General features: G+C 50.0%; 2 protein-coding genes across 5 annotated transcripts; one reads left to right on the forward strand and one right to left on the reverse strand.

The window, feature by feature from the left end:
* Positions 1–305: 305 nt before the first annotated feature.
* Positions 306–6965, forward strand: LOC309874720 (solute carrier family 22 member 13-like; the record flags this gene model as incomplete). The annotated part of the gene is made up of 10 exons (XM_082753204.1): positions 306–677; positions 1320–1423; positions 1776–1930; positions 2624–2792; positions 3082–3202; positions 3685–3779; positions 4146–4360; positions 4841–4949; positions 5435–5645; positions 6200–6965. 10 exons carry the CDS (start codon positions 306–308, stop codon positions 6293–6295), a joined length of 1647 nt encoding a protein of 548 aa, XP_082609330.1. The 3' UTR covers positions 6296–6965.
* A 2653-nt stretch (positions 6966–9618) lies between these two features.
* Positions 9619–18268, reverse strand: LOC309874265 (solute carrier family 22 member 13-like). 4 transcript variants are annotated; one of them, XM_082752290.1, is made up of 11 exons: positions 16589–18268; positions 15455–15558; positions 14732–14886; positions 14078–14246; positions 13668–13788; positions 13093–13187; positions 12399–12613; positions 11808–11916; positions 11110–11320; positions 10521–10564; positions 9619–10390 (listed from the first exon to the last, which is right to left on the reverse strand). In XM_082752290.1, the coding sequence occupies exons 1-11, from the start codon at positions 17015–17017 to the stop codon at positions 10327–10329; spliced, it is 1716 nt and encodes a 571-aa protein (XP_082608416.1). In that variant the 5' UTR covers positions 17018–18268; the 3' UTR covers positions 9619–10326. The 4 variants fall into 4 exon arrangements, with proteins under 4 accessions (XP_082608416.1, XP_082608415.1, XP_082608418.1 ...); XM_082752289.1 differs by having other exon boundaries at positions 9619–10393; XM_082752292.1 differs by lacking the exon at positions 11110–11320.
* Positions 18269–27838: the final 9570 nt, after the last annotated feature.

Raw genomic sequence — 27838 nt, forward strand, 5'->3', positions numbered from 1 at the left:
TCGGTCTTCCCCCGTGTCATGCCCACACAGCCCTGGCAGACCCTTGATCCACATCTCCTGAAACGGGGTCGGTCCTGCACGCTTTACCCAGTAGGAGATACCATACGTGGGTGGCCCAGAAATGATTAATGTGTTACACGGTGCTCTTAGGTCGTGTAAAACACCAGGCGTTGAGTCTCTCCCGAAGAGACTGCATATTTGTAGTGCCTGCCTACGTCTGCAGAGCTTATCTTGGGATTAAACATTAATTCCAGCCCGCAGGAAAGCCTGTCCCATGCACTGTCCTCTTCCCGACTCAGCCGACAATGTCGGGCATCGGGGAAATTCTGAAGGCAGTCGGGGATTTGGGGACCTTTCAGAAGCGGCTGGTGCTCTTCTCCATGCTGCCGTGCCTCAGCCTGGCCTTCCACCAGTTCTGCCAGCTTTTTATGGTTCCAGACCTGCCTCACTACTGCAACACCAGCTGGATCCGTGCCGTCGGCCCCAACCTGACCGAGGAGGAGCAGCTGAACCTCACCCTGCCCCGCGGCGCGGACGGGGCGTACGAGCAGTGCTCCATGTACTCGCCCGTCGACTGGGACCTGGGCTCCATCGTGGCGTACGGCCTGAACGCCACGGAGAAGTGCAGCAGTGGCTGGGTGTACCCCTCAGCACAGCAGCCCTCCCTGCTCACCGAGGTCTGTAAATGCCTTCGGACGCCCCGGGGACTTGCAGGGGAAGGGATGGACTTTGGGGAAGGCCGAGGCAGAGGCGGGGTGGGGCTGAGCCCAGCGCGTGCTCTGCCCACCGCACAGCCCCTTGCCAGCACCCGAGGCACTCACGGTACCTGGCCGGGGGGTGCCTCTCTGCACTTCTCTTCCACTCTCTCCCCACATTCCTCCCTCATTTCTCCTTCCCTCTTTCCTCCGTTCCAGCTCCAACTTTCTCCTGGGCACCTTCCTGTGGGCTAAAACCAGATGAGGGAGCCCAGCCTCTGGCATTTCCAAAGGTTTCTTGTCTCCCCTGGGCCCTGTGTCCTGCCTGCAGCCTGTCCCACCCTGCCCGGCCTTTGCAGCCAGGTGCTGGGACCCCTCTCCGAGGCCCCGCTTCCCCCAACACTTCCCAACCAGGAGGCTCCCTTGGGCTGCCTGGCCTTGCTGCTCTCCTGCAGGTTCTGCTGCTTGAGGCCATCGCTGAGTGCCCAGGGGTCTGTCCCACCTCCCGCTTGTGCAGCTCACACACACGCTGGAGACTTGTGTCCTCAGGAGTGGGATCTGTGATCCCAGGGACTACGGCGAGAGCCTGTCAGCAGCAAAAGCAGCTGTGTTTCCCTCCTCCAGTTCAACCTCGTGTGCGATAAGAAGGACCTGACGGACATCTCGCAGTCTGTCTACATGCTGGGGCTGTTCCTGGGAGCCATGATCTTTGGGCCACTCAGCGACAGGTGAGGACACACGAGGAACTGCCCGTGGTCTCCTCTAAACGAGCCGTGTGTAGCGCCGTGCACTGCTCCAGGGCTGGCTGGCCACAACTCTGTGTATTTTGTCACTGCCCCTAACTTACAGTGAGTGTCCCAAAATTACAGTGACCCTAACTAAGGACCCTAGTGGTCCTTAGGCCTTGCGTGGACATGGAGTGGAAAGGAAGAGGGCAAAGCATCTGCATAGAGTGCTTCACGTGTCAATTGGGGGTAGTCTCAAGAAAGATGAACAGTTCCAAATCACTGTGTATCCCTCCAGGCTCTACACCATCCCGCGGGGTCTCTAAATACCAACTGTGTCCTTCTTCCTCTGTAGGATCGGCCGCCGGCCAGTCCTTCTGATCTCCATCTTCCTCCAAGGCTTTTTTGGTTTGGGGATTGCCTTTGTGCCCCATTTCTACGTATACATGGCCTTCAGATGTGTCGTGGGGGCTTCAGTGTCAGGGATCACTATGACCTTACTGGCCTTAGGTGAGTAGGATGCCCTTGCCCTGAGGCAGATAGATGTGGTCTCTCAAGAGGCAGTAGAAATGACCTGCAAAGAGATAAAAAGTCATTCATTACACCCTGAAAAACGTCCTCCCGAATGAATGGCTCATGTTTTAACCTGAGCAGGACAGACAGCTTGACACGTCTCAGTGGCTTCTGCAGCTGAGGAGGCAATACGGAGGGGTGAGGACAGGTCCTGATCGTCACTGCCCTTCAGCATCTCGCCAAGCCTGAGTGAGATCCACACAAGGTGTCTGGGAGATGGCAGTGCTCAGACGAGGGCAAGGGGACTGCCTCCCAGATGAAGTGGTCAACACAGGGAGAGAGCCCAAGGGCTCTGGGACACCACTGACTTGTGCCCCGATCCCCCAAATCCTTACCCCAGCAAGGGGACATCCAGACACTGGGAGCAGAGAGCTGAGGTACATGAGCTCCACGTCCTCTTGTAGGTGTCCAGGCTTGTGTACTTTACCCTTGTTATGTTTGTGCCTGACAGGACACCCTGGGGTTAAGGAGAGGTGATGCAGCTCATGAAACACTGGGGACTTGCATGTATGTTACACATCAGTGTCCTGACTGCTGCTGCCTTCTCCTCAGGTCCTGGAGGAGAGAAACAAACTGCTTAAAGAAGGGGAAATCACATCAATGACCCTCATTATTCATTCTTCTTTTCAGCTACGGAATGGGTTGGGGTCTCCTATCGACCACATGCAGTGCTTATTACTCACTGCTGTTTCGCCGCTGGACAAATGATTTTGGCTGGCTTGAGCTATGGCATTCGTAACTGGAGGTTGCTGGAAATTGCAGGATCTGCTCCTATATTTGCCCTTTTCTTCTTCACCTGGTAAGAGGCAGGTGGGCAGCATGCTCCTCGCAGGCATGACAGATGCCGGAGGGGTTTCTGCAGAGCTCAGCACATCTCCCTGAGCCACTGGGCCTCGGAGAGCTGTAGCTGCTTTGCTTCAGGTCCTCAGATGTGGCGTAAATGTAGCCCTGGGAAGCCTGATAGGAGGAGGCATTTGGACTCCCATCACACATCGTGCCCATTACTTGCTGGGCCTGGTTGCAGGGAGATGGGCTCCGAGGAAAGTCAGCAGGTCACAGGGCATCTTCTGCTTCCATCTCCTTGGCAGGTTGCTACCAGAGTCGGCTCGGTGGCTGGTGACAAAAGGCAAAATAGAAGAAGCTAAGAAAGTCCTTCAGAAGGCAGCATCCATCAACAAGCGCACCATCTCCCCGGATCTCCTTGAGCAGGTACCAAAACCAGTGTGGGGAGCTGCTCGTCCTCAGAGACCTGCCTCTGAGTGTGGCTTTGTAGCACTCCTTGGAGCTGGGCTCACTTGGTAAACATCTTTCCATGAATGCTGGGATCATTTAGGGATGGGCTTTTCTTCAGTGAGGGCTTCAGAAGTATGGAGGATGATCATGAGATCCCTGCTCTGTGGTTTTCCATGCCTAAATGCCCAAAGGCAGGGAAGTTACCACCCCTTCCCATCCCAAGGACCCTGCACAGACAAAGTGTTCATCCTGAGGAACCTCCCAGTCTCCAAATTATTGCACGACACAGCCACACCATAGGCAGGGGAGCCGAGCCCCGCTGGGCTGCCACCCCTCCCACAGCAGCTTTGCGTCACAAGTCTTTCCCACTGAGCTTATCCTTTGTCTTCATCTGGAAAAAGAGCTAGCCATGGGTTTCCTTTGTCTGCTCTGACTCTCTGGCTTTCTCAATTTTGAAGCTGAAGTGTGAGAAACAGACCAAGCCTGGAAGTATTCTGGATCTCTTTCGGAAGAAGCACCTCCGGAAGGTGACTTTAATCATGTCGTGTACCTGGTAAGACATTGCCTGGTTCCCTCTTTCCTAGCTCCTGGGTGAAGAAAAGAAGGGTTTGAAGGTTATTCATAATTGTAAATTCACCTTGTGTTTTGGTGATGATATTGATGGTTATTGCTCTTTCTGGCTATTCTAGATGAAATGGAAACACTTAGTGGGAAACACTTGTGGGAAACACTTAGCAGTCCCAGCTTTGGCAGTCCTGTGGTACTGGTTGGGTCTTATGCCCAAATTCAGCTGATTTCAGATTCAGCTTTCCATCAGATCAGATTTTCAGCTGATGCTGAAAGTGTTGTCAGTGGAGGTCAATACTGTATTTTCTCATGGCTAACAGATGTGATTGTTGCCATTCTGCTCTGTTTTCAGGTTCGTTAACAGCATCGTCTACTATGGTCTGAGTCTGAACGTGACTAATTTTGGTCTGGACATCTACCTGACACAGCTTGCCTTTGGAGCAGTGGAAATCCCAGCCCGTGTTGGTTGTATCTTCCTGCTGCAGTGGTTTGGGAGGAGGAAATCCCAGGCTGGCACCCTGCTGCTGAGTGGCCTGGTGTGTCTGATCATCACCGGCATCCCTGAAGGTGAACAACCTCTTCTTGCCTTGAGAGCACAGCTTCTGGGGCAGGGAGCTGACAGCTCCAGCACTTCCCCTGCTGGTGAAGGTCCCATCCTGCCAATCCATCTGGCTGCAGTCCCACATGTCTGTCAGGGACTGAGCTGAACCTGGTGCCATGGACACAAGGGGCTTGGTCATGTACCCACAGACCATTTTGGTCAGCAAATCTTTGCCTGCCAACTGATAGGAGAGGGTAGGTCTGAGCAATGCGCTCAGCTGTCAGAGCTGCCCTCTGGGTAGGTTGCAGGGGTAGTGAGATGGATGCAGTGTCCTGAGGGTGACATCCAAAGAAGCGATGCTCCTAAGTCCATCTTCAAGCACTGATCGGTGGCAATGGCTCCCTTCAGGGGATGTGGTTGTCACCACAAGTCCCCAGTCACCATCCTTCAGCGGTGATATCAGGCCACCCATCTCACAGCCACAGTCTCTTCTCTTCCCCCCTCAGACCAGGCCGTGGCGATCACTGTCCTGGCCACCATCGGCAAGTTTGCCGCCTCAGCCTCATTCTCCTGCTCCTACGTCTACTCTGCAGAGCTCTTCCCCACCATCATCAGGTGAGGTTTCGCCAGGCTTTATGGCTTCCCTCCCACAGGGCTAGCCTCCTGACGGGAGCACAGGTTGTGGCACCCCACCAAGCATGGTGGTGGTGGCAATGGTGGCACAAGAGCCCAGCCGTGCCCATAGACGCGTTTGTTCCCTGGGCAGGGGCGGAAGAGGTGGCACAACATGGCCGCCATGGCTGCCCTATACATCTGTGGCCCGTCCCCTCAGCAGGGTAGCGTTGACGTGGCTGAGGAGAGCAGCACGGATGCGTGCAGCTCTCCTGTGTGGGCACCTAAACCCATGGCAATCCCTCATGGAGGGAAGAAAAGGGGACGTGGCACTCCACCATGGTGGTGGTAATGCCGGTGACAGGGCAGGGCGGAGGCACCATGCCATGGCCGCCGGCTCTGCCCCTTGCGCTCCCCCTGTGGTGTCGCGCTGCTCCCCCAGGGCACCGAGCCCGGCCCGCAGCTCCCAGTGCCCCTCGCTCCTGCAGGCAAAGCGGCGTGGGGCTGTGCTCGATGGCGGCGCGGGTGGCGGGGATCATCGCCCCGCTGATCCGCCTCCTGGAGCAGTACCACCGGGCCGTCCCCATGGCCGTCTTTGGCAGTGCCCCCGTGCTGGGGGGGCTGCTCTGCTTCCTGCTGCCCGAGACCCGCGGCGCCGAGCTGGTGGATGACACGAGGGGTGGCCGCCCCACGGCACAGGTGAGCCCCCGCGCTGCCTCCTCTTGCTCACGGGGGACAGGGGGACCACAGAAGGGCCCGTGGGCATTGCATGGGCTGCGTGTGGGGGCGTCTTTGGGGGCTTATTTTGATGGAAGGCAGGGATTTGGGTGCCCCATTGCAGAGGAAGGGGAAGGGTTATGGTGGTTGTCTGCCCCATAACACATCCCAGAAGGGTATCTCAGTGCCATGGTGGTCACTGCTGCCCTCCTGTCCATGAAATGGAAGGACCCCAAGAGTGGAGGGCGCTTCCCTTGGCTCTCCTGTCCATCTCCAGGTAAGGCCTGACGCCTCGTATCCATGCTCTCCAGCCTTCAGCAACTCATAGCTTCGAGCTCCCCGTTCTCCACAGGGCAGGGTGGAATGGCAGCCTGGTACTTTTTTTAGGAGAAGGGTGTCCATGGGTGCTCAGAGAGTGGGTGATGTGTGGGAAGGCAGGTTGTTGAAGGCTGCATGTCTTTTGGCTAAATTATGAAGGCTGCTATCAAGTCATAATCTGTGTTTCTTTGCTTTTTAACTCTTTTCTTTTTCATTAGGCCTGTGAAAATGCCAACAGCAGCTCTGAAAATGGACAAGTGAAAGTCAAAGATGGTGGCCAAGACAATGAATACACAAAGACCACTTATTTCTAGCTGGGCCTGCAAGCAGCTCTAATTTGAGGCTGCCTGGTGCTGTGGCAGCACTGAGGACAAACAGGGTCTCCATTTACAGTACACCACCTACCCTCCTCAAGCAGCCACTGCCAATTCCTGGCCTTATTTTTCTTTTGTGCCTTCCTGTATCTCCCTCTATAGTTTGTCCTCAGACACTGCATGCTGTCTTTCATGTTCTACAGTGCTGTCACAGGAGAAAATGCTTTTTATTTAAAGAAAAGAGAAAGAAATCTGAAGCCAGGATGGATGCAATATTTTCTCTTTCTTGTCCCATCTCCAAGAATGCGAGACTGTTAATTTTCTCCTGTTGAGACACCTGCCAGAGTATTGAATAGACTAGCAAAGGAGCACTGTGTTCAGTAAAGAAAAAGCCAGAGCAGATGTAACACTGAAAACAATCTCACACTTGCAGGAGTGATTTCTCTTGACTGTCTAGCATGGTTTTCTCACTCTCTCTTAAAACACTCTTTTTTTTTTTTTTTTTTTTTAAGGTTTGAGATACTGAACTGAAAAAAAAATAACATGGTAGAATAAACAGCAAGCAGTGAACGAGGATGTCTAAGAGGAAGCAGAATATTTGCCTTGGTGCTGGTGGCTTTGAGTGAAAGGGTGTAGTGGTGTTTTGTGTCAGACTGGAGGACCACATTAGCTTATCTGTTCTGGGAAACTGAGAGATGTTGTGGCACTTGGTCTCTTAGAAGAAAAGTGCAAATCTTTCTGGGAACTATCAGATCTATTCTATTCTATTCTATTCTATTCTATTCTATTCTATTCTATTCTATTCTATTCTATTCTATTCTATTCTATTCTATTCTATTCTTACTCTACTCTACTCTACTCTACTCTACTCTACTCTACTCTACTCTACTCTACTCTACTCTACTCTACTCTATTCCTTCTTGCTATAACAACTCTTAAATGTTTTATAAACACTTTTGTCTTACATGTTCTTTTCCTGTGCTTCCACTCCTCTTACTTCCTGTCCCACAAGAAAACTTTTTTTTACCTCTAGCTTTATACAGACGGAGCCCAGAAGTTATATGCAAAGCTAGGACCGTGTACAGCTCAAAGGCTATTTTCTAGTAACACTGTGAAGCTTTCAAATGAGACATTATTTCTCCTTGTCATGCCTACATGTTTTCCTTGAATTAAAGTATCCCATGGATATGCAGTTTGGTGAAGACAGCACTCTGGATAAAAGCAGTAACATGCAACAGTCCCACCACAGATGGCTATGGTGCCATCTTCATTCTGGCATTGCTCTCCACGGCATTTGCTCAGTTTTGGCTGTGGTGCTCCTGTTCAGTGGACCTGAGCATAGAGGTGCTCAGTCTTTTGAGTGAGAACACTCTTTTTCCTTTGCAAAGGCTGGAGCCTGCCTCTTTCATGCTTTTATGGAAAATCAGGAATTGAGGGTAAATGTTGAGGGAAGAGCTTGGAGTAAAACAGTTACTGAGTGAAACATGGTTTCTCCTTATAAGAACTCTTCTCTGAGTCTCTCTGTTTCAGTTCACTTCATAATTAATGGTGTCCAGACACATTTGATGTACTTCTGCTCCAACTCATTTACGCTTCCAGTAGGCTGAAGATCTATTTTGCCTCCTCTTCTCTAGACCACTGCACCTGGTTAGTCTGGACTATGGGATGATGCATTTTTGGCTGACGAGAACCTAAATTGACTTGTGGTGATTTGCCCAGCTCAACAGGAATGGGAGGATGGCCAATGGTATCGCTGTGCTTTACTGCCATTGCTAACTGGTCAATGTGTGGTCCTGCACAGTAGTAGAGCTGATAATACAAAGTCAAGTTAAAATAGCATGTGTAAATGAAACACATTTTGCATACATATAATGGGATGTTATGAGCTCACATAATAATGAGGTTTTGGGTAAAAGGTGTCTCAGGTGACTGAACGGATAACTACAGGAAAGAGAATAACCCTATAGCCAAGGGAAGGAGTCAGAAGTCTGAAGGGGAGGTGGGAACAAAATGGAGTAGCAAATGCAAGGCCTTAATAGAGAAGTTTGTCAAAGCATGATGAGAGAGACAGTTTGGGATGGTGCTGAAGGTGGTTGTGGTGAGCAAATGTCAGGGACATTGTGGGTGGCTGAAGAGTTTGCCAGGACAGATCAATTTATGTCCGAGTCTTCTTCAGACTGTTCACAGCTGGCACGTGAGCAAAGCCCTGCTTCTGCACTTACATCCTAACTTACACCTGCATTCAGGTCAGGACTTCTTCACCTCCATTTCCCTCTTGGAGGAGACCCAAGTTTATCCATTAGGACCTCCTCACTGCCAAGGAAAATGCTCAGGCAGGGCCAGAGATATTTAAGGTGTGAAGGAGCAGCAGAACCACCCCGAGACCCGTTGCCCGAGGCAAGGTGAAGCAGCTCCTGTTGCCAGAGGATCCCCCAGAGAGCACAGGAGCAATCAGCACAGCCCTGATGTCAGTGATACCATCAAACCCTGCATCAGCCCCAACTTCTCTCTGTGGGGTGGAGGTGTCAGGATCCCGGAGCCTGTCCTTTGAACAGAGGACATTGTCTTCTCCTTCCTCCCAGCTCCATGCTGGGAAAGCCTCAGACCCATGACAGGAGAATAGGTTGCAGAAAGGGATACAGCAGAGAATGGCTGAGGAGGTAAGAAGCAATATTAGTGCTGCTGCCGTGACTCTCTACAATGAGTAAGTGTTAATGAGTCCTCATCTCCAGCCATGGCCAGGTCCCATCACACTCTTGCAATCTGAGGAGATCTTGTGTATCAAAGCCAAAGCACAGAATGAGCGTTGCCTCCAAGAACGCCTGGCTTGGCATTGGAACACCCCAGCCTTCAAAACACCATTTACCACGGCACAAAATAATTGGAAACAAAAGGATGCTACAAACCTGAGTGATCAGCATTTTCCTGGGAACAAGATTTACGCTGTAAGCTTTGAAGGGGCAGCTCTGTGAAAGGGCACCAAATGCACTCTCTGACTGTAACTATGCAGAGCAGAAGAGGAGGCCACCCTTCTCTTGCCTTTGCATGACATTAGATGACACTAAATTGTGGTAGAGCTGGCAACAGCCAACTGAGGTTACCAGTAAAGGCTGACAATGACTGGGGTAAAATGTCCAGATGTCCACTCAGTTTAACTGAAATTGAAACACAGCGTGCACCACACAATTCAGGAAGCTTCTGCAGCTGCTCATAGAGGAAAAAATATTTAAACAAAGATTGTTCATCAGAAAACTTGGAAATAAAAATAAGTCCTGATTGAACCCAGTTGTTACCCAGAGTACTTTAACACTCTGTTTCTGCATTGTTTGTGGCTGATGGAAACCAAACACATTTCCATCTGTGTGTTAAATTACAGGCTTCTAATTTCTGTGTAGAAAACACTCCAGAGCCAATAGCAGTTACAAAGGCCAACTGTGAAACAGTAGGAAAAAAAAAATCAACACCATTTATTATTCACATATTGCATTACAAGTGTCTCTTATCAAACACAAAGTATAATTTATATTATTCATGTAGAAATTCAAATTCAACACCACATAGAAATACAACCTAAATACGTGTGTGACAGGGTTTCAGTGACATCCTGATCAAACGGCGAGGCTCGGGCCGCCGCCAAGGCTGACGACCCAAGCGATTAGTGCAGGAGGGACACAGTCCGGTGCTCGCTTGCCCAGTAATACCACTCTACTGGCAGTTCCTTATTGCTGTAAAACACGACAGGGATGGTTCCACGGGTACCAGTTTGCAAAGGACTGGGAAACACGTCGGGGAGGACTCGCACAGCCGGGCATAACAGGCCGGGTCTGGAGAACAGTTCCAAGTGCATCTTTTCCACACGCAGAGTGCCACAGATCTCCTCTCCCTCTGACAACGAATACAGATGGGTTGTTGATCTGCTGCAAGACCAGAGTCCAGACAGCAGCGCCTCGTTGTTCTGCTATAAAAAAGACTCCATCAGAGTAGACCTTTAGAATGTGCCTGTCCATTCATCACTTGCTCTCCAAGCATCTTCAGACTGCATGCTCTGAGTCTGCACCATGCTCTTCAGTGTCTGTCTTCGAACAAGTCTCCAAACTGCTAATAGAGACAGGAAAGGAGAAAGGAAGGCATTATATTGTATCCATCCTGATTTCTGAATAATTCAAGTATGGCCTTAAATTTACATTTTTTTTAAATCTTTAAATTCAGACCTCCAGATATTTACCTCTCTTGGGGGGGTACCACACCTGTGTTGTCAGAAACACGTCTCTGTGACACAGAAAAGAGTTAAAAAGCAAAGAAACATGGATTATGACTTGACGGCAGCCTTCAGAAGTTAGCCAAAAGACGTGCAGCCTTCAACAACCTGGCTTCCCACACATCACCCACTCTCTGAGCACCCATGGATACCTAAAAAGTACCAGGCTGCAATTCCACCCAGCCTGGTGGGGAACAGGGAGCTCGAAGCTACGAGCTGCTGAAGGCTGGAGAGCACAGCTACAAGGCATCAGCCCTTTCCTGGAGGATGGGGGAGCCAAGGGAAGTGCTCTCCACTCCTGGGGTATTTTCATTTCATGGACAGGAGGGCAGCAGTGACCACCATGAGACTGAGATACCCTTCTGGGATGTGTTATGGGGCAGATCACTACCACCCCTTTCCCTCCTCTCCGTCGGCAATGGGGCACCCCATTCACTCCTCTTCCATCAATGTAAACCCATAAAGATGTCCCCACACGCGGCCCATGCAATGCCCACGGGCCCTTCTGTGGTCCCCCTGTCCCCCGTGAGCAAGAGGAGGCAGCGCGGGGGCTCACCTGTGCCGTGGGGCGGCCACCCCTCGTGTCATCCACCAGCTCGGCGCCACGGGTCTCGGGCAGCAGGAAGCAGAGCAGCCCCCCCAGCACGGGGGCACTGCCAAAGACGGCCATGGGGACGGCCCGGTGGTATTGCTCCAGGAGGCGGATCAGCGGGGCGATGATCCCCGCCACCCGCGCCGCCATCGAGCACAGCCCCACGCCGCTTTGCCTGCAGGAGCGAGGGGCGCTGGGAGCTGCGGGCCGGGCTCGGTGCCCCAGGGGAGCAGCGCGACACCACAGGGGGAGCGCAAGGGGCAGAGCCGGCGGCCATGGCATGCTGCCTCCGCCCTGCCCTGTTACCGGCATTACCACCACCATGGTGGAGTGCCACGTCCCCTTTTCTTCCCTCAGTGAGGGATTCTCATGGGTTTAGGTGCCCACACAGGAGAGCTGCACGCATCCGTGCTGCTCTCCTCAGCCACGTCAACGCTACCCTGCTGAGGGGACGGGCCACAGATGTATAGGGCAGCCATGGCGGCCATGTTGTGCCACCTCCTTCCTGCCCCTGCCCAGGGACCAAGCGCGTCTATGGGCACGGCCGGGCTCTTGTGCCACCATTGCCACCATCACCACCCATGGTGGGGTGCCACAACGTGTGCTCCCGTGAGGGGGCTAGCCCTGTGGGAGGGAAGCCATAAAGCCTGGTGAAACCTCACCTGACGACGGTGGGGAAGAGCTCTGCGGAGTAGACGTAGGAGCAGGAGAATGAGGCTGAGGCGGCAAACTTGCCGATGATGGCCAGGACAGTGATCGCCACGGCCTGGTCTGAGGGGAAGAGAGAGTTGCTGTGGCTTCCATGGACAAGGTTCAGGCAGAGGCTCTGCAGTTGGACGTTTTTTTTTTGGGACAGCCCTTTCTAATGAACTTTGCAAGGAAATCTGCCAGCTAAGCTACTGGATACCACTCCCAGATATCATGTTTGGAAAAATAACCTTTGGACAACTGGCAACGAGAACATAGATTTGTTCCCAGGCCTTGAACGTTTTCTAAATCTGTGACTAGAGTGAGTCACTGAGCTACTGTAGGTCGTCGGGAAGTGCTCACTTGAAAATATCTTATCTATGAGCTGGAAAGCATCTTGCAAACCTGCTCTTTCTTTCAGCCTTGCTTGCATCACCACCATAGCAGCAGGTGCAAAGATACAGACTCTAGGCAGTGTTTAGGTAGAAACACATAAGGGGGAATAGGTTCTAAACCAGGATAGATAGGGGTTGGATTCTCTTTTGACTTGGGAAGAGGTTGTTCACCTTCAGGGATGCCAGCGATGAGGAGGCACATCACACCAGCCAGCAGCAGCAGAACAGCCTGACTTTTTTTCCTCCCAAACCACTGTAGCAGGAAAATGCAGGAAATGCGAGCTGGTAACTCCACTGCCCCAAAGGCAAGTTGTGTGAGATAGATGTCGAGACCAAAATTTGTCACACTAAGGCTCAGACCATAGTAGACTAGGCTGTCCACAAACCTGAAATGCAATGGAATGAAACATGCAATCAGATGGATTTTCTATGGATCTTTTCTTCAAAAATTAGGCTAGTTAGAGCACAAAACGCTTATTTAAATTCCCAGGAACCTCTGTTTTGCTTCTAGTCACCACTTGTGACAATTTTGCAGAACATAGTTGAATGAGGTAAAACAGTATAGACACTGATACGCTCAGCAATATTTATTCTGCAGCCAGAATTTCTGTGGGGACACAAAACTACTCCAAAACTCAGAGTCTGTCATGAAAGTGGAATTACAACCCCCACAGCATCTGGAATAATCAGCTTCTCCCCAAACCCAGACAAGATATATCTGGTCCAGTGCCAGGAGAAAGAAAAATGGCAAACACAAATGGACATGAAAAAAAATAATGGGGTTAATTTACAGTTATGAATAACCTTCAAGACCTTTTTTTCTTCACCCAGAAGGTGGGAAAGAGGGAACCAGGCAATGTCTTACCAGGCACATGACATGATTAAAGTCACCTTCCGGAGGTGCTTCTTCCGAAGGAGATCCAGAATACTTCCAGGCTTGGTCTGTTTCTCACACTTCAGCTTCAAAATTGAGACAGCAAGAGTGTCAGAGCAGACAAAGGAAACCATGGCTAGCTCTTTTTCCAGATGAAGACAAAGGATAAGCTCAGTGGGACAGGCTTGTGACGCAAAGCTGCTGTGGGAGGGGCGGCAGCCCAATGGGGCTTGACTCGCCTGCCTATGGTGTGGCTGTGTCATGCAATAATTTGGAGACTGGGAGGTTCCTCGGGATGAACACTTTGTCTGTGCAGGGTCCTTGGGATGGGAAGGGTGGTAACTTCCCTGCCTTTGGGCATTTAGGCATGGAAAACCACAGAGCAGGGATCTCATGATCATCCTCCATACTTCTGAAGCCCTCACTGAAGAAAAGCCCACCCCTAAATGATCCCAGCATTCATGGAAAGATGTTTACCAAGTGAGCCCAGCTCCAAGGAGTGCTACAAAGCCACACTCAGAGGCAGGTCTCTGAGGACGAGCAGCTCCCCACACTGGTTTTGGTACCTGCTCAAGGAGATCCGGGGGGATGGTGCGCTTGTTGATGGATGCTGCCTTCTGAAGGACCTTCTTAGCTTCTTCTATTTTGCCTTTTGTCACCAGCCACCGAGCCGACTCTGGTAGCACCCTGCCAAGGAGATGGAAGCAGAAGATGCCCTGTGACCTGCTGACTTTCCTCGGAGCCCATCTCCCTGCAACCAGGCCCAGCAAGTAATGGGCACGATGTGTGATGGGAATCCAAATGCCTCCTCCTATCAGGCTTCCCAGGGCTACATTTACGCCACATCTGAGGACCTGAAGCAAAGCAGCTACAGCTCTCCGAGGCCCAGTGGCTCAGGGAGATGTGCTGAGCTCTGCAGAAACCCCTCCGGCACCTGTAATGCCTGCGAGGAGCATACTGCCCACCTGCCTCTTACCAGATGTAGAAGAAAAGGGCAAACATAGGAGCAGATCCTGCAATTTCCAGCAACCTCCAGTTACGAATGCCATAGCTCAAGCCAGCCAAAATCATTTGTCCGATGGCAGAACAGCAGTGAGTAATAAGCACTGCATGTGGTCGATAGGAGACCCCAACCCATTCCGTAGCTGAAAAGAAGAACAGAGTTTGAGGGTCATTGTGAGTGATTTCCCCTTCTTCAAGCAGTTTGTTTCTCCTGGAGAAGAATTCTCCAGGAGCTGAGGAGAAGACACTTTCAGTCAGACCTCCATTTTCAGAGATATGTTTGAAATGTTCTCACACAGTAGGGACACAGTTGACAGTTCTTCATACCCCTTTTCGTGTGCTGACAGCATCTTCTGGATTGGCTGTCCTGTCCCTGCGAGGGGAGCCCCCCCTGTTCCTGCTCTCCCTACATCTATCATCCTCCCATGTTATCTTGGTTGTCTTCCCTGAGCTGTCACCCTGAGAGAGGAGGAACAGGGCTATTATTAAGCCTTCATTTGAGAGTTCTTTTTTTTTTTTTTTTTTTTTTTTTTTTTCCCAAAGCATGCAGGACTATCTTTTATGTCTTTTTCTATCATATCTTGAGAGGCCACATTGGTCTGCATCAGGGCAAGGGCATCCTACTCACCTAAGGCCAAGGCAGTAATCAGAATTCCAGACACAGCAGTTGCCACGACACATCTTAAGGCCATGTATACATAGAAATGGGGCACAAAGGCAATTCCCAAACCGAACAAGCTCTGGATGAAGATGGAGATCAGAAGGACTGGCCGGCGGCCGATCCTGTGGAGGAATAGGGAAGTTACTGTTCGTATCTGGAGAGACCCCATGGGAATCCAGAGGGATACACAATGATTTGGGAACCATTCACACCAGGGGTTTGACTCCTGTGTGAATAGAGCTCCTTGACTCAGGGAGGACAAGACAGCAAAAGCAGCATCGCCACTTCTGGCCAGATGTGATACTGGTAAAGGTTAAAGTAACATGCCCTTGAAGGGCTCCCATGCTGCCTCTGCTGACAGCATTGAGGACCAGACTTACACAGGCTGTAATACAGCTTCACCTGCGAAATGCCCTGTGTGCATACTGTGCCCTTCTCCATTCCATGTTCTAGGATCCCTAGAGACAACCTTGGGTAGCTGAGACAAGAACTGGGGCTGGACATGAGACTTCTGAAGGACCCCTAAGGTTGTATCTGCCTCCCTCTCCTATTACCTCTCTTGTTGAGGAATGGGGATAGAGTTCTGTGAAGAAGGTGTTTTGTGGCCAGTGCATGGGCATCCTGAAGCCTCTGCTGTGTTGTTTGAAGGTGCCAGGCAACAACTCTAGATAGGTGTCTGTGTCTCCTCACCTGTCACTGAGTGGCCCAAAGATCATGGCTCCCAGGAACAGCCCCAGCATGTAGACAGACTGCGAGATGTCCGTCAGGTCCTTCCTGTCACACACGAGGTCGAACTGGAGGAGGGAAACACAGCTGCTTTTGCTGCTGACAGGCTCTCGCCATAGTCCCTGGGATCACAGATCCCTCTCCCGAGGACACAAGTCTCCAGTGTGTGTGTGAGCTGCACAAGCGGGAGGTGGGACAGACCCCTGCGCACTCAGCGATGGCCTCAAGCAGCAGAACCTGCAGGAGAGCAGCAAGGCCAGGCAGCCCAAGGGAGCCTCCTGGTTGGGAAGTGTTGGGGGAAGCGGGGCCTCGGAGAGGGGTCCCAGCACCTGGCTGCAAAGGCCAGGCAGGGTGGGACAGGCTGCAGGCAGGAGGAGGGCAGGGTGTAGGGGGTTTATATGGCAAGGTTTGAGTAGTGGGGGGCTATTGGGGTGGCTTCTGGGAGAAGAATCCAGAAGCTGCTTCATGTTAGATAAGGGCCTTGCAGCTGGCCAGAGCTGAGTCAATAAGTGATATTGTTTGTGCCTCTGTGAGAGCAGATTTAAGAAATGGAAAATCAATCAATCAATCAATCAATTGCTGTTTTTTCCCCCTTTTGCTATGAGGAAGAGGAATGAGAAAGCGGCTGTGGTGGAGCTCTGTTGCTCACCCGAGTGAAACCACCACACAGGCGAGCAGCGTTTTTGCTGGGAAAGGATGGCTGGAGCAGTAAAGGGAAGGGATGCAGCAGCTGCTGAGGGGCCTCCAGAGAAACTGGATGTGAAATGGACACAGGGCTCCAGGGGAGACAAGGAAAAGCCAGAGGCTGGGCTCCCTCATCTGGTTTTAGCCCACAGGAGGGTACCCAGGAGAAAGTTGGAGCTGGAACGGAGGAAAGAGGGAAGGAGAAATGAGGGAGGAATGTGGGGAGAGAGTGGAAGAGAGGTGCAGAGAGGCACCCCCCGGCCAGGTACCGTGAGTGCCTCGGGTGCTGGCAAGGGGCTGTGCGGTGGGCAGAGCACGCGCTGGGCTCAGCCCCACCCCGCCTCTGCCTCGGCCTTCCCCAAAGTCCATCCCTTCCCCTGCACGTCCCCGGGGCGTCCGAAGGCATTTACAGACCTCGGTGAGCAGGGAGGGCTGCTGTGCTGAGGGGTACACCCAGCCACTGCTGCACTTCTCCGTGGCGTTCAGGCCGTACGCCACGATGGAGCCCAGGTCCCAGTCGACGGGCGAGTACATGGAGCACTGCTCGTACGCCCCGTCCGCGCCGCGGGGCAGGGTGAGGTTCAGCTGCTCCTCCTCGGTCAGGTTGGGGCCGACGGCGCGGATCCAGCTGGTGTTGCAGTAGTGAGGCACGTCCACAACTATGAACACTTGGCCAATCATTTGGAAAGGGTTAAGAAGCAGCGGGAGGGAGAGCAACAGCACGAGCCATTTCTGATACAGCCCGAACTCCCCCAGAGCGCTTATAAAATCCCCAAACTCGGCCATGGTGTGTACCTCTATGTCCGGGCTGCCCCAGAACGCCTTGCTTAAATAGCAAAACATTAATGTTTAAACTCTTTGAGCACCAAACCCCTAATCATTTGTGATAAAATGAGCACTTCTCATGAGCACCTGAATCAGCACGTTCCCCCATTAAGATGAGATATATCGGAGTCCTGTGGGACGCACTTTGCCACCAGCCATTCCCTCCCTGTTCCTGCGGCCAGAACAAAGGTGCCAGAGCACTGTCACTCTTGGGGTCAGAAGGGGGACAGCTTGTCTTATCCCAGTATCTCCCCACACCTCCTGAAGGCAGCTGTGCTGCAGAGTGATTTTTTTCCAAACTGTGAGGTGTGAATCCACAGAAGAGGTTTCTGTGTAGGTTTTGGGGCTGGTCCCGTGCAGCTGAAAGGGAAGCAGGAGGGTTTGGGGGCCTTGGGCCACGTTCCTGTGCAGGATGGACTTCCCATCTAGGAAATACTTGCTGCAGTTTCCAGGTGGACCCACTGTGCTGGTTGGTTTTTGTCTTCTCTGGGGCCACATCTGCTGGCTGTGCTCCCTCCTCTCCCCCATGCACATCCCCTTTCAGACAAGGAAGGTTGCTGTCGCTACATATGCCAGGGCAGACAGGGGGCTTGCAGCTTCTCATTCACATGTGCTGCTCTCATTAATGGCTTAATGGGTGGACAGCCCACCCTGATGACTTCTCCTTTGGACAGGGAAATTGTTGGTCATCAAGGAGACATGATCTTGAGAGCTGTGTCCCAAGCTGTCGATTTTCATTTGCCCCAGGTAGAAGCCCTGGTCAGTCATAAAACTGAATCTAAACTACAATGTCTTGAAGAGAATCCTAAAAGAGATTTGACTGGGAGAGTACCCTTAAGAAAAACATATCAGACTTGTCACACACACACAGAGCACACAGGGTTTGGGGATAAGAAAAGACATTGGCCTGGTTTTGCCTGAGGTTCTGATGTCACTTGCAAAGGAGATTGACCTGGTTTCTACTGCACGTCTGAGCTATTTCCTGGGCAGCCTCTCTGAGTGCTTTGCATCTTTATTCCTGGGAACTGGAAACCCAGATTGTCCTCAGCGTTTGCAATGTGGTGTGTGATTTGTCAAAGGTCTCCTGGCTGCTTTCACCAAAGTGATTAGGACAGGTCAGTGGACACCGACTTGCTCACTAGTATCTCCTCTCAAACCCTTCGTCCATCACCCCCCAGCTCAAGGAGTGCATCTGAGCCTCCAGAATAGCTACAGAAGGATCAGACAAGTCCAGGTCTGTGTGGAGTAGGTACAGCACTGGTGTACTTATTGAAGTGTGAGACATTGGAAGACATGACCTTAAAACATCACCCCCTAAGCTAATGGGAGCAAGGGGAGAGAGGAGCAATTAGTTCGTGCATACACACACACCACATGGCTAAACATGCCACTGAGCTTTGGACCCACATCCTTGGACGACAGGAGTTGCTGTTGTTCAGAGACATATTGTGGGCAGGAGGCTGGCTAAATAACTTCCAGAGGTTTCCTTTTACTCCAAATCCTTGTTGTGGGGTGACTTTGCTGGGGAGATCTGCCGTGTAGAGGCATTTCAACCCCATCCTGCTACACATGGGGGTAGGTGCCTTTCTCAGTGGTGCATGACCAGCCTACATGGTCTTCCTTCTCACTCCTCAGCCACCAGCATCTCCTGTGGCAAAGAGGTCAGGTTTTGACCACAAAAATTTGTGGGGGGGTGACTCAGACATGCTTGCAGCCTCAGCAGAGCTCGGGATGTCAGCAGTGACTGTGGCTGGAAGCCCATTTGGACATCAATTATGCTGTGCTTAATCCCTTCAAGCCTTTCGGTCTCATTTCTCCATATCTAAATACAGCTTGACCAGGGCTGTGGGATGCCAGCACCTTTGTCCCGAGGCACTTGTCCCACCCCAAGATGAGACCAATTTATCACCTAATGGGTCACGTAGCTTTACGGGCCACCCCTCTTTTTCTTGGACACACACTGATGTCCCTGCAGAGTGCACTGACTTTTATACCTCCAGTTTTATACCTCCAGCAGATCTGACAGAGCCAGTGTACATTTCAGCACCGATGTGGCAGAGATGATATGTGTGTTTATTAATTGTTTTAACATCTTTATCCTTTTTATAACAGACAGCCGGTTAACACGGTCAAAGCGATGTGCTCCATGAACCTTTTTGTAAGGCGTGTTCGTGTTTTGTCTCTCTGATGTTCAAGGTGAACTTGTTATCATCCGTGTAATTGTTAACCTCTGTAGCACCTGTGTTACGGCAGCAAAAGGCAGCCAGGGAGGGTCAGTGTGAGACCACACAGGGACAGCAGGACTTCAGGAGACCCAGATGCCTTGTCTTGCTCTGCCCTTCTGACCGGGTGACCTTGCCAAGGTCATTTCACTTATCTTTGCTTATTGTTATAAAAAGAGGATAATGACAGTAACCTCCCATGTGAAGCAATTTTCCAGTCTAAATAAGGAAAAATATAATGAGGGGAGCGAGATATCTATGGTTAAGCATAGACAAGCCATGTAATCAGCTCTAGATGTCTAAATATTGCTGTCTTTATGATAAATAGATATCTAAGGTTGTACTGTAATTAGTTGAGATCAATCAATAAGCTCAGTGGAGTTCAGAGAGCTGTTAGCTTTCTGAATGCAATTGCTTATCACAGGCTGAATCACTCCCTGGACTGCATTGCCAGTACTTACTGACTCTCCTTTAATTCTGAGCGGGCTTGGGCATCTGATTTATGCTGAAATATTACTGTCGCAGACACCTAAACCAAATTTGGAGCTGAATTTTTAGTGTGCCCCCATCAGCTCTGCCTTTGCTCATTGCATTTTGCTTGTGCACTTGGGGTCAAGGATTCCCCCTCCAAGTGCAGGGAATGGGGTGCTGCTCCCACTGGAGAGGTTAATCTCTCCTTGGAGGTTCCTCGTGGTGAAGCCAATCTTTGTGGTGTTCTTTTTTTGGGACCTGAGCGCTGATCCACTATGACCAGGATAGAGAGATCTTAAATTTAGCTCCTTAAGCTGCTAATAAATCAGCCTATGCACAACTGAATTCACCTAGTGCCAGAGCAGTGGGGATTTCTAAGCTGATTTCATGAATCACATTTTGTCCCATATCAGCTAACTTCAGAAACTAATTTTTTTCTCTCTCTCTTTTTTTTTTCTTCTTTTTTTTTTTTTCTTTTTTTTTTTTCTCTCTTTTTTTCTTTCTTTCTTTCTTTTTTTTTTTTTTTTCTTTTTTCTCCTTTTCTTTTTTTCCTTTTTCAACTATATAAAGAACTCCTGGTTTAAAGGGTCATCATTGAACGCATCTGGGTCTGCAGAGCAGAGACTTTCATGAGCTTCTTCAGCTCCTGATATTTTTCTTCTCCCGTCCATTTCTGCAGGAACACCCTGGCCAATTTGGTCTGAATCAACATGAAAGGGATCAAAGAGACCCTGATTAGGGTTTTCAGAAGCATGGCTGGTGACCGTGTACAGTGGAGGAAAACTGCCTTCCTGCACAGAGAGGTGTTTGTTTGGTGAGTCTTCAGCACTACAACCCCATCCAAATGCATCTTCTGCAGCCTTTGGGGCCTGGTACTGCAGATCGAAGTGCTGCAGCAGTGCACAGCCCTGAATCCCTTCGGAGCCTCCAGTAACAATCTCATCTTGTCCAACAAGAAAGGGGAAGCTGGAGGGGTCCCACGGTTCTAGTGGAGCACTTGCCAGGATTTCCTGGCACAGTTCTGAAGGATTTGGATCAAAGCAAGGTGAAGTTCCCGTCGGTGAATTTTGCAAGTCTAAATTTGGGATTTTACTCGCCATCCCGGGAAAATCTTGTCCTTTGTTTTCTACAGATAGGAGAACGTTACTGTCTTCCAGAAGATCCACGTTGTCTAACTGAAGCTCAGCTTCCTCAGGTGACTTTCTTAAATTGCTTGATGAAGAAAAAATCCCATCCTCTACCATTGTGTTCTGGATATCCAAACTCGGTAAGTTCTGAATTTCCAGTAGATGAGCATCACGACGACTTCCTTCCCTGGTGAGTTTTTTGCTGTTATCAGCTGCAGGCGTAAGCTCTGGAGAAGGATGGAAAGGGTTTGTTCCACCTTCAAAGTCTGCTGCACCTTCTTTCTGATTTTCCTGTGCTGGCACGAGAGAGGGCCAGCAGCTCTCCTGTAGCTGCTGAACCTGCCTGTCTGAAGCTGGTTGGTCACGAATTTCAAGTTCAACTCCCTCGTGTTTATCATCACATGAAATGTTTGTACCAGGAGGGAACAACAAGATATTGGTCTCCTTGCCCTTGGTGGTATCTGAGCAGCCTCCAGAACTCTCCTGCTTTTCGTTGGGGATGACCTCTGTCTTCCCTGGCTGTGGCAGCTCATCATTTTTGGAGGCCTTTTGTTTTGCTTGGCTGGAGGAGCTGAAGAGGCCCTGGGGCTTTTCCTGCTTGTTTTCAGCATCTGTTTGTTCTGAGGATCTTGCAGGCTTTTCTTGTTGACTCTGCTTCTTCTCTGAGGAGTAACCAAACAAAGTGACAAGGGCTGATTGGGGCTTCGTGGGTTTCCTTTGGCTCGTTTCCTTCTTGGGAGCGCTGCCTTTGTCTTCAGAACCAAAAAGCATAGTGAAGGGGTTTTTCCCAAGCCTGAGACCTTTACCCAACACCTCTGTCCTGGCTTGGCTGCTTCTGGTCTCTTTGCTTTGGTCACCAGGTCTTGATGTATGCACAGTGCTTTCCCCTGGGTGTTTCAGGTCCATTTTTTCTTCACCCTCTGGATGACCCCCATGTTTGTCTGAGGATTCACTCAGTTTGGAAGAGTCGAATTTCTTGGCTGGTTGCTCAGAAATGTTAAAGATGTTTCCATCAAGAACTTCACTTGGATCCTTTGATTTGGAGTTGTCAGCTTCATCAGGTGAGGGCCAAGTGGCGCAGGTTCCTTTCAAAGGCATGTCTGCTGATACTGGAAAACCCTTTCCAGGTGATTTTACATCATGGACCAGAATATCCCCATGAGGGTTAGCCATCAGCGGGCTACACGTGGCCTGAGGTTCTGTTTCTTGTAGCTGGGGCATATCATGGTCATCTGTCTTCTCTGGCAAACCAGGTGAAGGGACTCTGTTCTTTTCTGGTGTTTCTTCCTGAGATGTGTGCTCAGGACTGGGTTCTTCCAGAAACCTTGATGTACTTGCTGGTTTCGTTTCTTTGGTCTTCTCAAATTCCACCCCTTTGCTCTCAACCTCAGGCAAATGACTTACACTGGATAGCAGCATGTATTCCTCCAAACTCACTGGTGTTTGTTTCCCAGGAAACTCATCAACATTTGTCTTTGATTTCTCACGCACCAGCTCATCCATCTCAGGTGATGCACTCAGTCCTCCTGGCTGCAGGGAGCTGGATGCTACACTGGGGCTCCCTGGCACACCAGAGTGGCAGAAAGCTTGGTCTTCAGCTTTGTATTCAGGGGCATCATCCCCCTCAGCTCTGTATTTTGGCTCCATATTTGTGGTGTTTCTGGTTTCCAGCCCTCCTGGCACACAGACCAGCTGTGGGCTGCTCATTCTCTCTCCAAGATGATGCTTGCCTCCTGCAGTGTTTGGGGTGGCTGTGGACTGTTCAAGCTTGTCAGCTGTCACTGCAGGCATTGTGCCTCCTTCATTGGATGTGCTCAGTGGCGAGAGAGACCCACGGGCCTCATTTTCCTTCACCAGCAGCCCTGCTGCGGGCAGGCTGCAGCCCCCTTTGGTCCCCAGGTACCTCCAGTTGGTGGGTTTGGTGCTCTGACGTGTCACAGATTTAACAGGCTCCAGCAGCACAGGGGAGGAGGCAGACACAGACCCTCTGTGCTCCTGGACCCTGCCCTGCTGGAACGCAGCAACTCGCTGGGACACCTTGCCCCCTTGTTTCCCCCCGGGTATGTCCCTGTCCCCAAATGCCAGCTTCTTCTCACCATCTCGCTGTTCTCCAGGCTTAGCCCAGGAACACGCTTGCTGTCTTTTCTCAGGGTAGGTGACACCAGGTAGGAAGCTTCCCTTCTTTACGGCTGCCTCCACTGCTGTTCTTCCCTTCTGAACCCCAAGCACCATCCTGCTTTCCTCGTTGCCCGCAGCCCGGCCAGTTTGCAAGCTCAGTGAGGGCTTTTTCCAGGAAAAATTCCCATCTTTTCCATCTCCAGCCAACAAGGCTGTTTCTGAAGGTGGCCAGCTGGTCCTGAGCTTGTTCCCTAAGAGCACAGACCTGCTGTTCAGCTCTCGCCTTTGCTCAGCCAGCTGCAAGCTGCCCTGTGCATTGAAGGATGTGGGTTTCCTTCTTCCTTCAGTCTTATTTTCGGCCCTGTTGTACCAGCCCTGGGGCTGTGCCTCTCTGCCCACTGCTGCTGCTCGCTGAACCTGATGGTCCCGGAGCTGTTGCTCCAGCCTCCTTGCCTCGCTTCTGTTTTCAGCTCCAGCCATCTGCTTGTAGTGGACCTGGCAGTAAAACACCCCGCGGAGGGCAGCATAGTTTTGCAAGCTGGAAAACAACACATTGGCAGAGCTGTTAGAGGGTGTGTGGGAGGGGAGGATTAGCAGTAGCGCTGACGGAGGGGTTTTCAGCAAAACTGTTTTGCAACTGGAAACTGTCGGGGAAAAGAGGGGGGGTCTGAAGAATGAAGCCTTTCAAAAGCAGTGTCTGTTTGCTGAGGATATGTTTGATTTTTTCTTTCAAAAACCGAAACACGTGAAAAATTAAACATTTCCTTGCAATACCCTGGGGAGCTGTGGACCAAGTTATGTGAGATCCCTTTCTCTGTTATCAGCCAGGCTTCACACCAGGGCTTCATCTCTCTCCTTGTGTAGAGAGCATGGCCCATATGGGTAAAAATTCACAGGGCTCCCGGGATACAATGACTGCATGATAAGGAAATGTGTCTGCACAGACTGGGGGGCAAGAAGACAGCAAAAAGACTTGCAGAAAAGGTTCCTTGGGGAATCACAAACAGAAAACATGCCAGCAGTGTGCCCTCATGACAAAGCAGCCCAAATACTGGACTTCATTAGTAAGAGCGCAGCAAGCAGGTCAAGAGAAGTGACTGTTCCTCTCTGTTTGGTGCTTGTGGGGTCACATGTAGTTTTCTGTCCAGTTTTGGGCTCCCAGTGTAAGAAAACCATTGATATAGTGGAAGAAATCCAGTGAAGGGCCACCAAAGTGGTTTGGGACCTGGAGTGTGTGATATAAGGACAGGCTGAGAGCTGGGTTAGCTGTGTTACGATGGCAAGGTTAAAGGAGAGGATCTCGTTGCTGTGTGTCTATCTTGTGGGAGGGTCAGAGGAGGTGTAGTAACAGAATGAGAGGCAATAAGAACAAGTTGTAAACATGGGAAATCGTGATTAGATATAGGAACAGAACATTTTCACTGGTGATCAGGTCTTGAAAGAGTGGCTGCAACCAGGAGGCTGTTGTATCTCCGACCTTGGAACCATACACACCTCATGGTCATGGCCCTGAGCAACCTGCCCTCCTTGGACCTGCAGGAGGCTGGGTGGAGGATTCCAGAGCTTCCTTCTCACCCACCCAACTCTGTGAACATGTGAAGCACCCCGATTACTCCTGCAATTAAAATCCCTATCAGCAGTCCCAACCTGAAAATATTTCTCGTGTTTGCACCTCACCCTTGCACCACCGTGCAGATTGCAGATTCACAGGTGTACACAAGCTTGGGGTGAGCAGTCTTCAGACTAATCATGGAGAGGAAATTTGTATCAAGGAAACTGCCCTTCCCTGTTACCTTGAGCTCACCCCGCTGGAATTACCACCAGGCCATTCATATGGAAACTACTTGGACATCCCTCAAAAATAAATGGTCCTACCATTTTTGGTAGGACCAAAAATAAATGGTCCTACCACTCACCTCAACTTCTTCCTGCAGACCTTGCAGCAGAAGCACGAGTTGTGCAGGCAGACTTTGTCAGTGACCACACGCTCCACGGAGTAGACAGGCTGCAGGCATGAGGCACACACTTCTTTCAACGTGGGCTGAAGAAGAAGGAGAAACTGCAGTTAAATAACTCTGAAACTTGGAAAAAAAAACATATGCAAGCCTATTTGCTGAATCTGCTGCTTGTGTTGGATTTTCTTGATGTCCTTTTAGAGCTTTGTTGTGGGAGTTCAGATTTCTGGCTGACTTTATTCACTTTTAATCTTGGATAGGTCAGCATTAATGTTCAGTTGGGACAGAAAGACAAGCCATCCTTGGATTCCTCATGAGAGAATGATTCATTTGATCAAAAGCAAATGATTCACACAACTGAATCATTTAAGAGTCTTGTGTGAGCTAAGAAACATTGTTCAGAGACTCCGACTCTAAAACTCTGGATGGGCAGCTCTTGAAATCACTCATAGCACATAGCTGCTCACATAAACCATGTAGTCCAAACCCTATAAAGACAGCACGTCTCAGTATTAAAGCTCCAGCTGCTCCATAAACCCAATGGTTTACTCTGTGGGCTAAATTTTACACCATGACCCAATTCCTCAAACACCACTTTATGTGAAGAGTCCAAGGAATCTCTCTGGAAAGCATCGCCAACACCAGCTATGTTATCCATGGGGGGAGAAAGGGAATTAAAAAGTTTGGCCATCAGCCTATCTGCAAAAATAGCTCCAGCTTGTCTGCGTGGTCAGAGGCTGTGGGCAGCAGTGCGAATATCTCTGTGGGCTGCGTGTTGCTGTGGTGCAAAGCAGAAGCTCAGCTTACCTGGTGAGGTCTTCTGCAAGTCAAGTCTGCCCAAAGCCCCAGAAGAAATGCATCTGATTCTATCCTAACTGTAACTAGGTCAGTGCTCCAGGTACTGATATCACCTCATACGAGGGTGTCTCTTTCTTTTTCTTATGGTCTGTTTTGACCCAGTTTGATCTGATAGAGTTTTACTGGTGCTCTCTCCCTTTCGCTTTTTGTTAACATTTGCTGATCCCGGATTTCTGCACTGTCAGCTCAGAGAACAGGCAAATTTAATTTCCTGCTCTTATGCGGTGTGGGCTGATGGCCAGATTTTAGACTTGAACAGAGGAAGCATGAAAGATATTTTTGCATCAGAAACACACAGCATATCTCGAGAGATGAGCTAAGAAGGAAACCAGAGCACTTTCTTTTACTTGCAGCAGACACTCGGAATGTGTGTCTGTGTGGACATAAATATTTTAATTGCCTCTTTTTTTTTTTTTTTTTTTTTTTTTGGCTGAACAGACCAGCGCAGTCGTCATTTTTGGTTTCCAACACTTTCAAGAAGAAGAATTTAATGTCTTCAGTTTTTCCTTCTGTCTAGATGGAAGAATCCAAACAAAAGCTCCATCTTCTCTTCAGCCTTCAGTGATCTCAACATACCTCTGCTTTTCCAGATCCTCTATAATGAGGAGACCATCGTCCTGTCACATACATATGTAATAAGTGTCTAAACTCACAGTACACTCAGTGAAGACCCAGCTAATGAAATCTAGAAGGGGATAAAGCTACAATAAAAAAAGGCCCATATAGCTGGACAGAACTGGGCAATTAGGCAAGATGAATTTCACCAACATGGCTGCAGAACTGTGCTGTTGCCAAAGGGCTGGTGAAGGTGAAGCTGAAATGTGCTTTTGTGCAATGAGCTAGATCTTCCAAGTGGAAAATGGTAGCAGGAAACAGATGGGAAGTGATACCGTGTTAGTGGGTCTCTCCAAGAGAAGTTGAAGCTCTGCATCTTTGGCATAGATGTTGGCTCACTGGAGGAAACAAGCAGGCTATTTGGCAAAAACCAGGGAGAGGTGATGGGCATAAACACAGCATCACTTGTGATGATGGAGTGCTGGTCCTTGCCACAATAAATTTCAGTCACTGGACTGATTTGCATCCAGCTGTTTTGATGTATTTTGTGATACAGATCACGGTTACATCTAGGTAGTATTGCAAACATTCCCTTTGACAGTGATGAGCTCTCCTGGAGCACAAAGGTGTGTTCTGGCAGAGCAGAGTGTAACTATTGACATGTTTCTGCCATATAAAAAATAATGTTTTCCTTTAATCATGACCAAGGAAGGAAGCAGAGCTGTTTAGCAAATAAACAAGATCACTCTGCTTGTAGCTGTGAATAAATACATGTACTCCTGCAGTGTGCTCCCAAAGTGGGGTAATCTTTTATAGGGGATGCAGGATAAAATCTTTTATAGGGAGGACACCAGGGAAATTTATTTTAAGTGCTCACTGATGTGTGGCAAATACTCCCGGTCTTCAGAGGTATTTTTACCAGCCCCAGGCATAAGCCTTAGTAATGGTTTGGTAGATGGGGAGGTGATTAGCAGCCATCAAATGGCACTGTGGGCAAGGAAATTATCTTAAGACTTCTTTGAAAAATGGTGACGGATTATTGCTGGAAGGCTTTCAGTACACTGCTGATTGCTGCCACGCTGAAGGTGGCAGCTGGCTTATATCTTATCATTTGTTGTCTGTTTGCTTGTTTATTTGTTTGTTTTCTAGGTACATTAAAATCTTTATGGTAGGAAAGTATCAGCCTGAAAAATGCTCTTGTTATCAGTGGGTGGAGAAGACTGTGAGCACCAAGCTCTCTGCCCTAAGATTAAGCATTTTAATGGAGACCAGTGGCTGAAATGGAGTTGGAACAGATTGTACTCAACATGGGCATTAACTTCAAATGTGGCACATTTCATGGCTACTATTTCATGAGAACTGGATCTGCAGCTACATTTCTCCTGTGACCAGCCAGAGGTATGGCCAAGGCAAGGTCATCTATCCCCTGTCCACTGTTACAAGTAGTTCATCCAACCAATTTGCTCTTGAAAATATCTGCCTAAAACAAACTGTGTGAGAATACAGTGACCTGCTAGGACAAAGAATCATGAA

Source organism: Aythya marila (genome assembly GCF_965140915.1).
Source record: "Aythya marila genome assembly, chromosome: 2".
NCBI lineage: Eukaryota > Metazoa > Chordata > Aves > Anseriformes > Anatidae > Aythya > Aythya marila.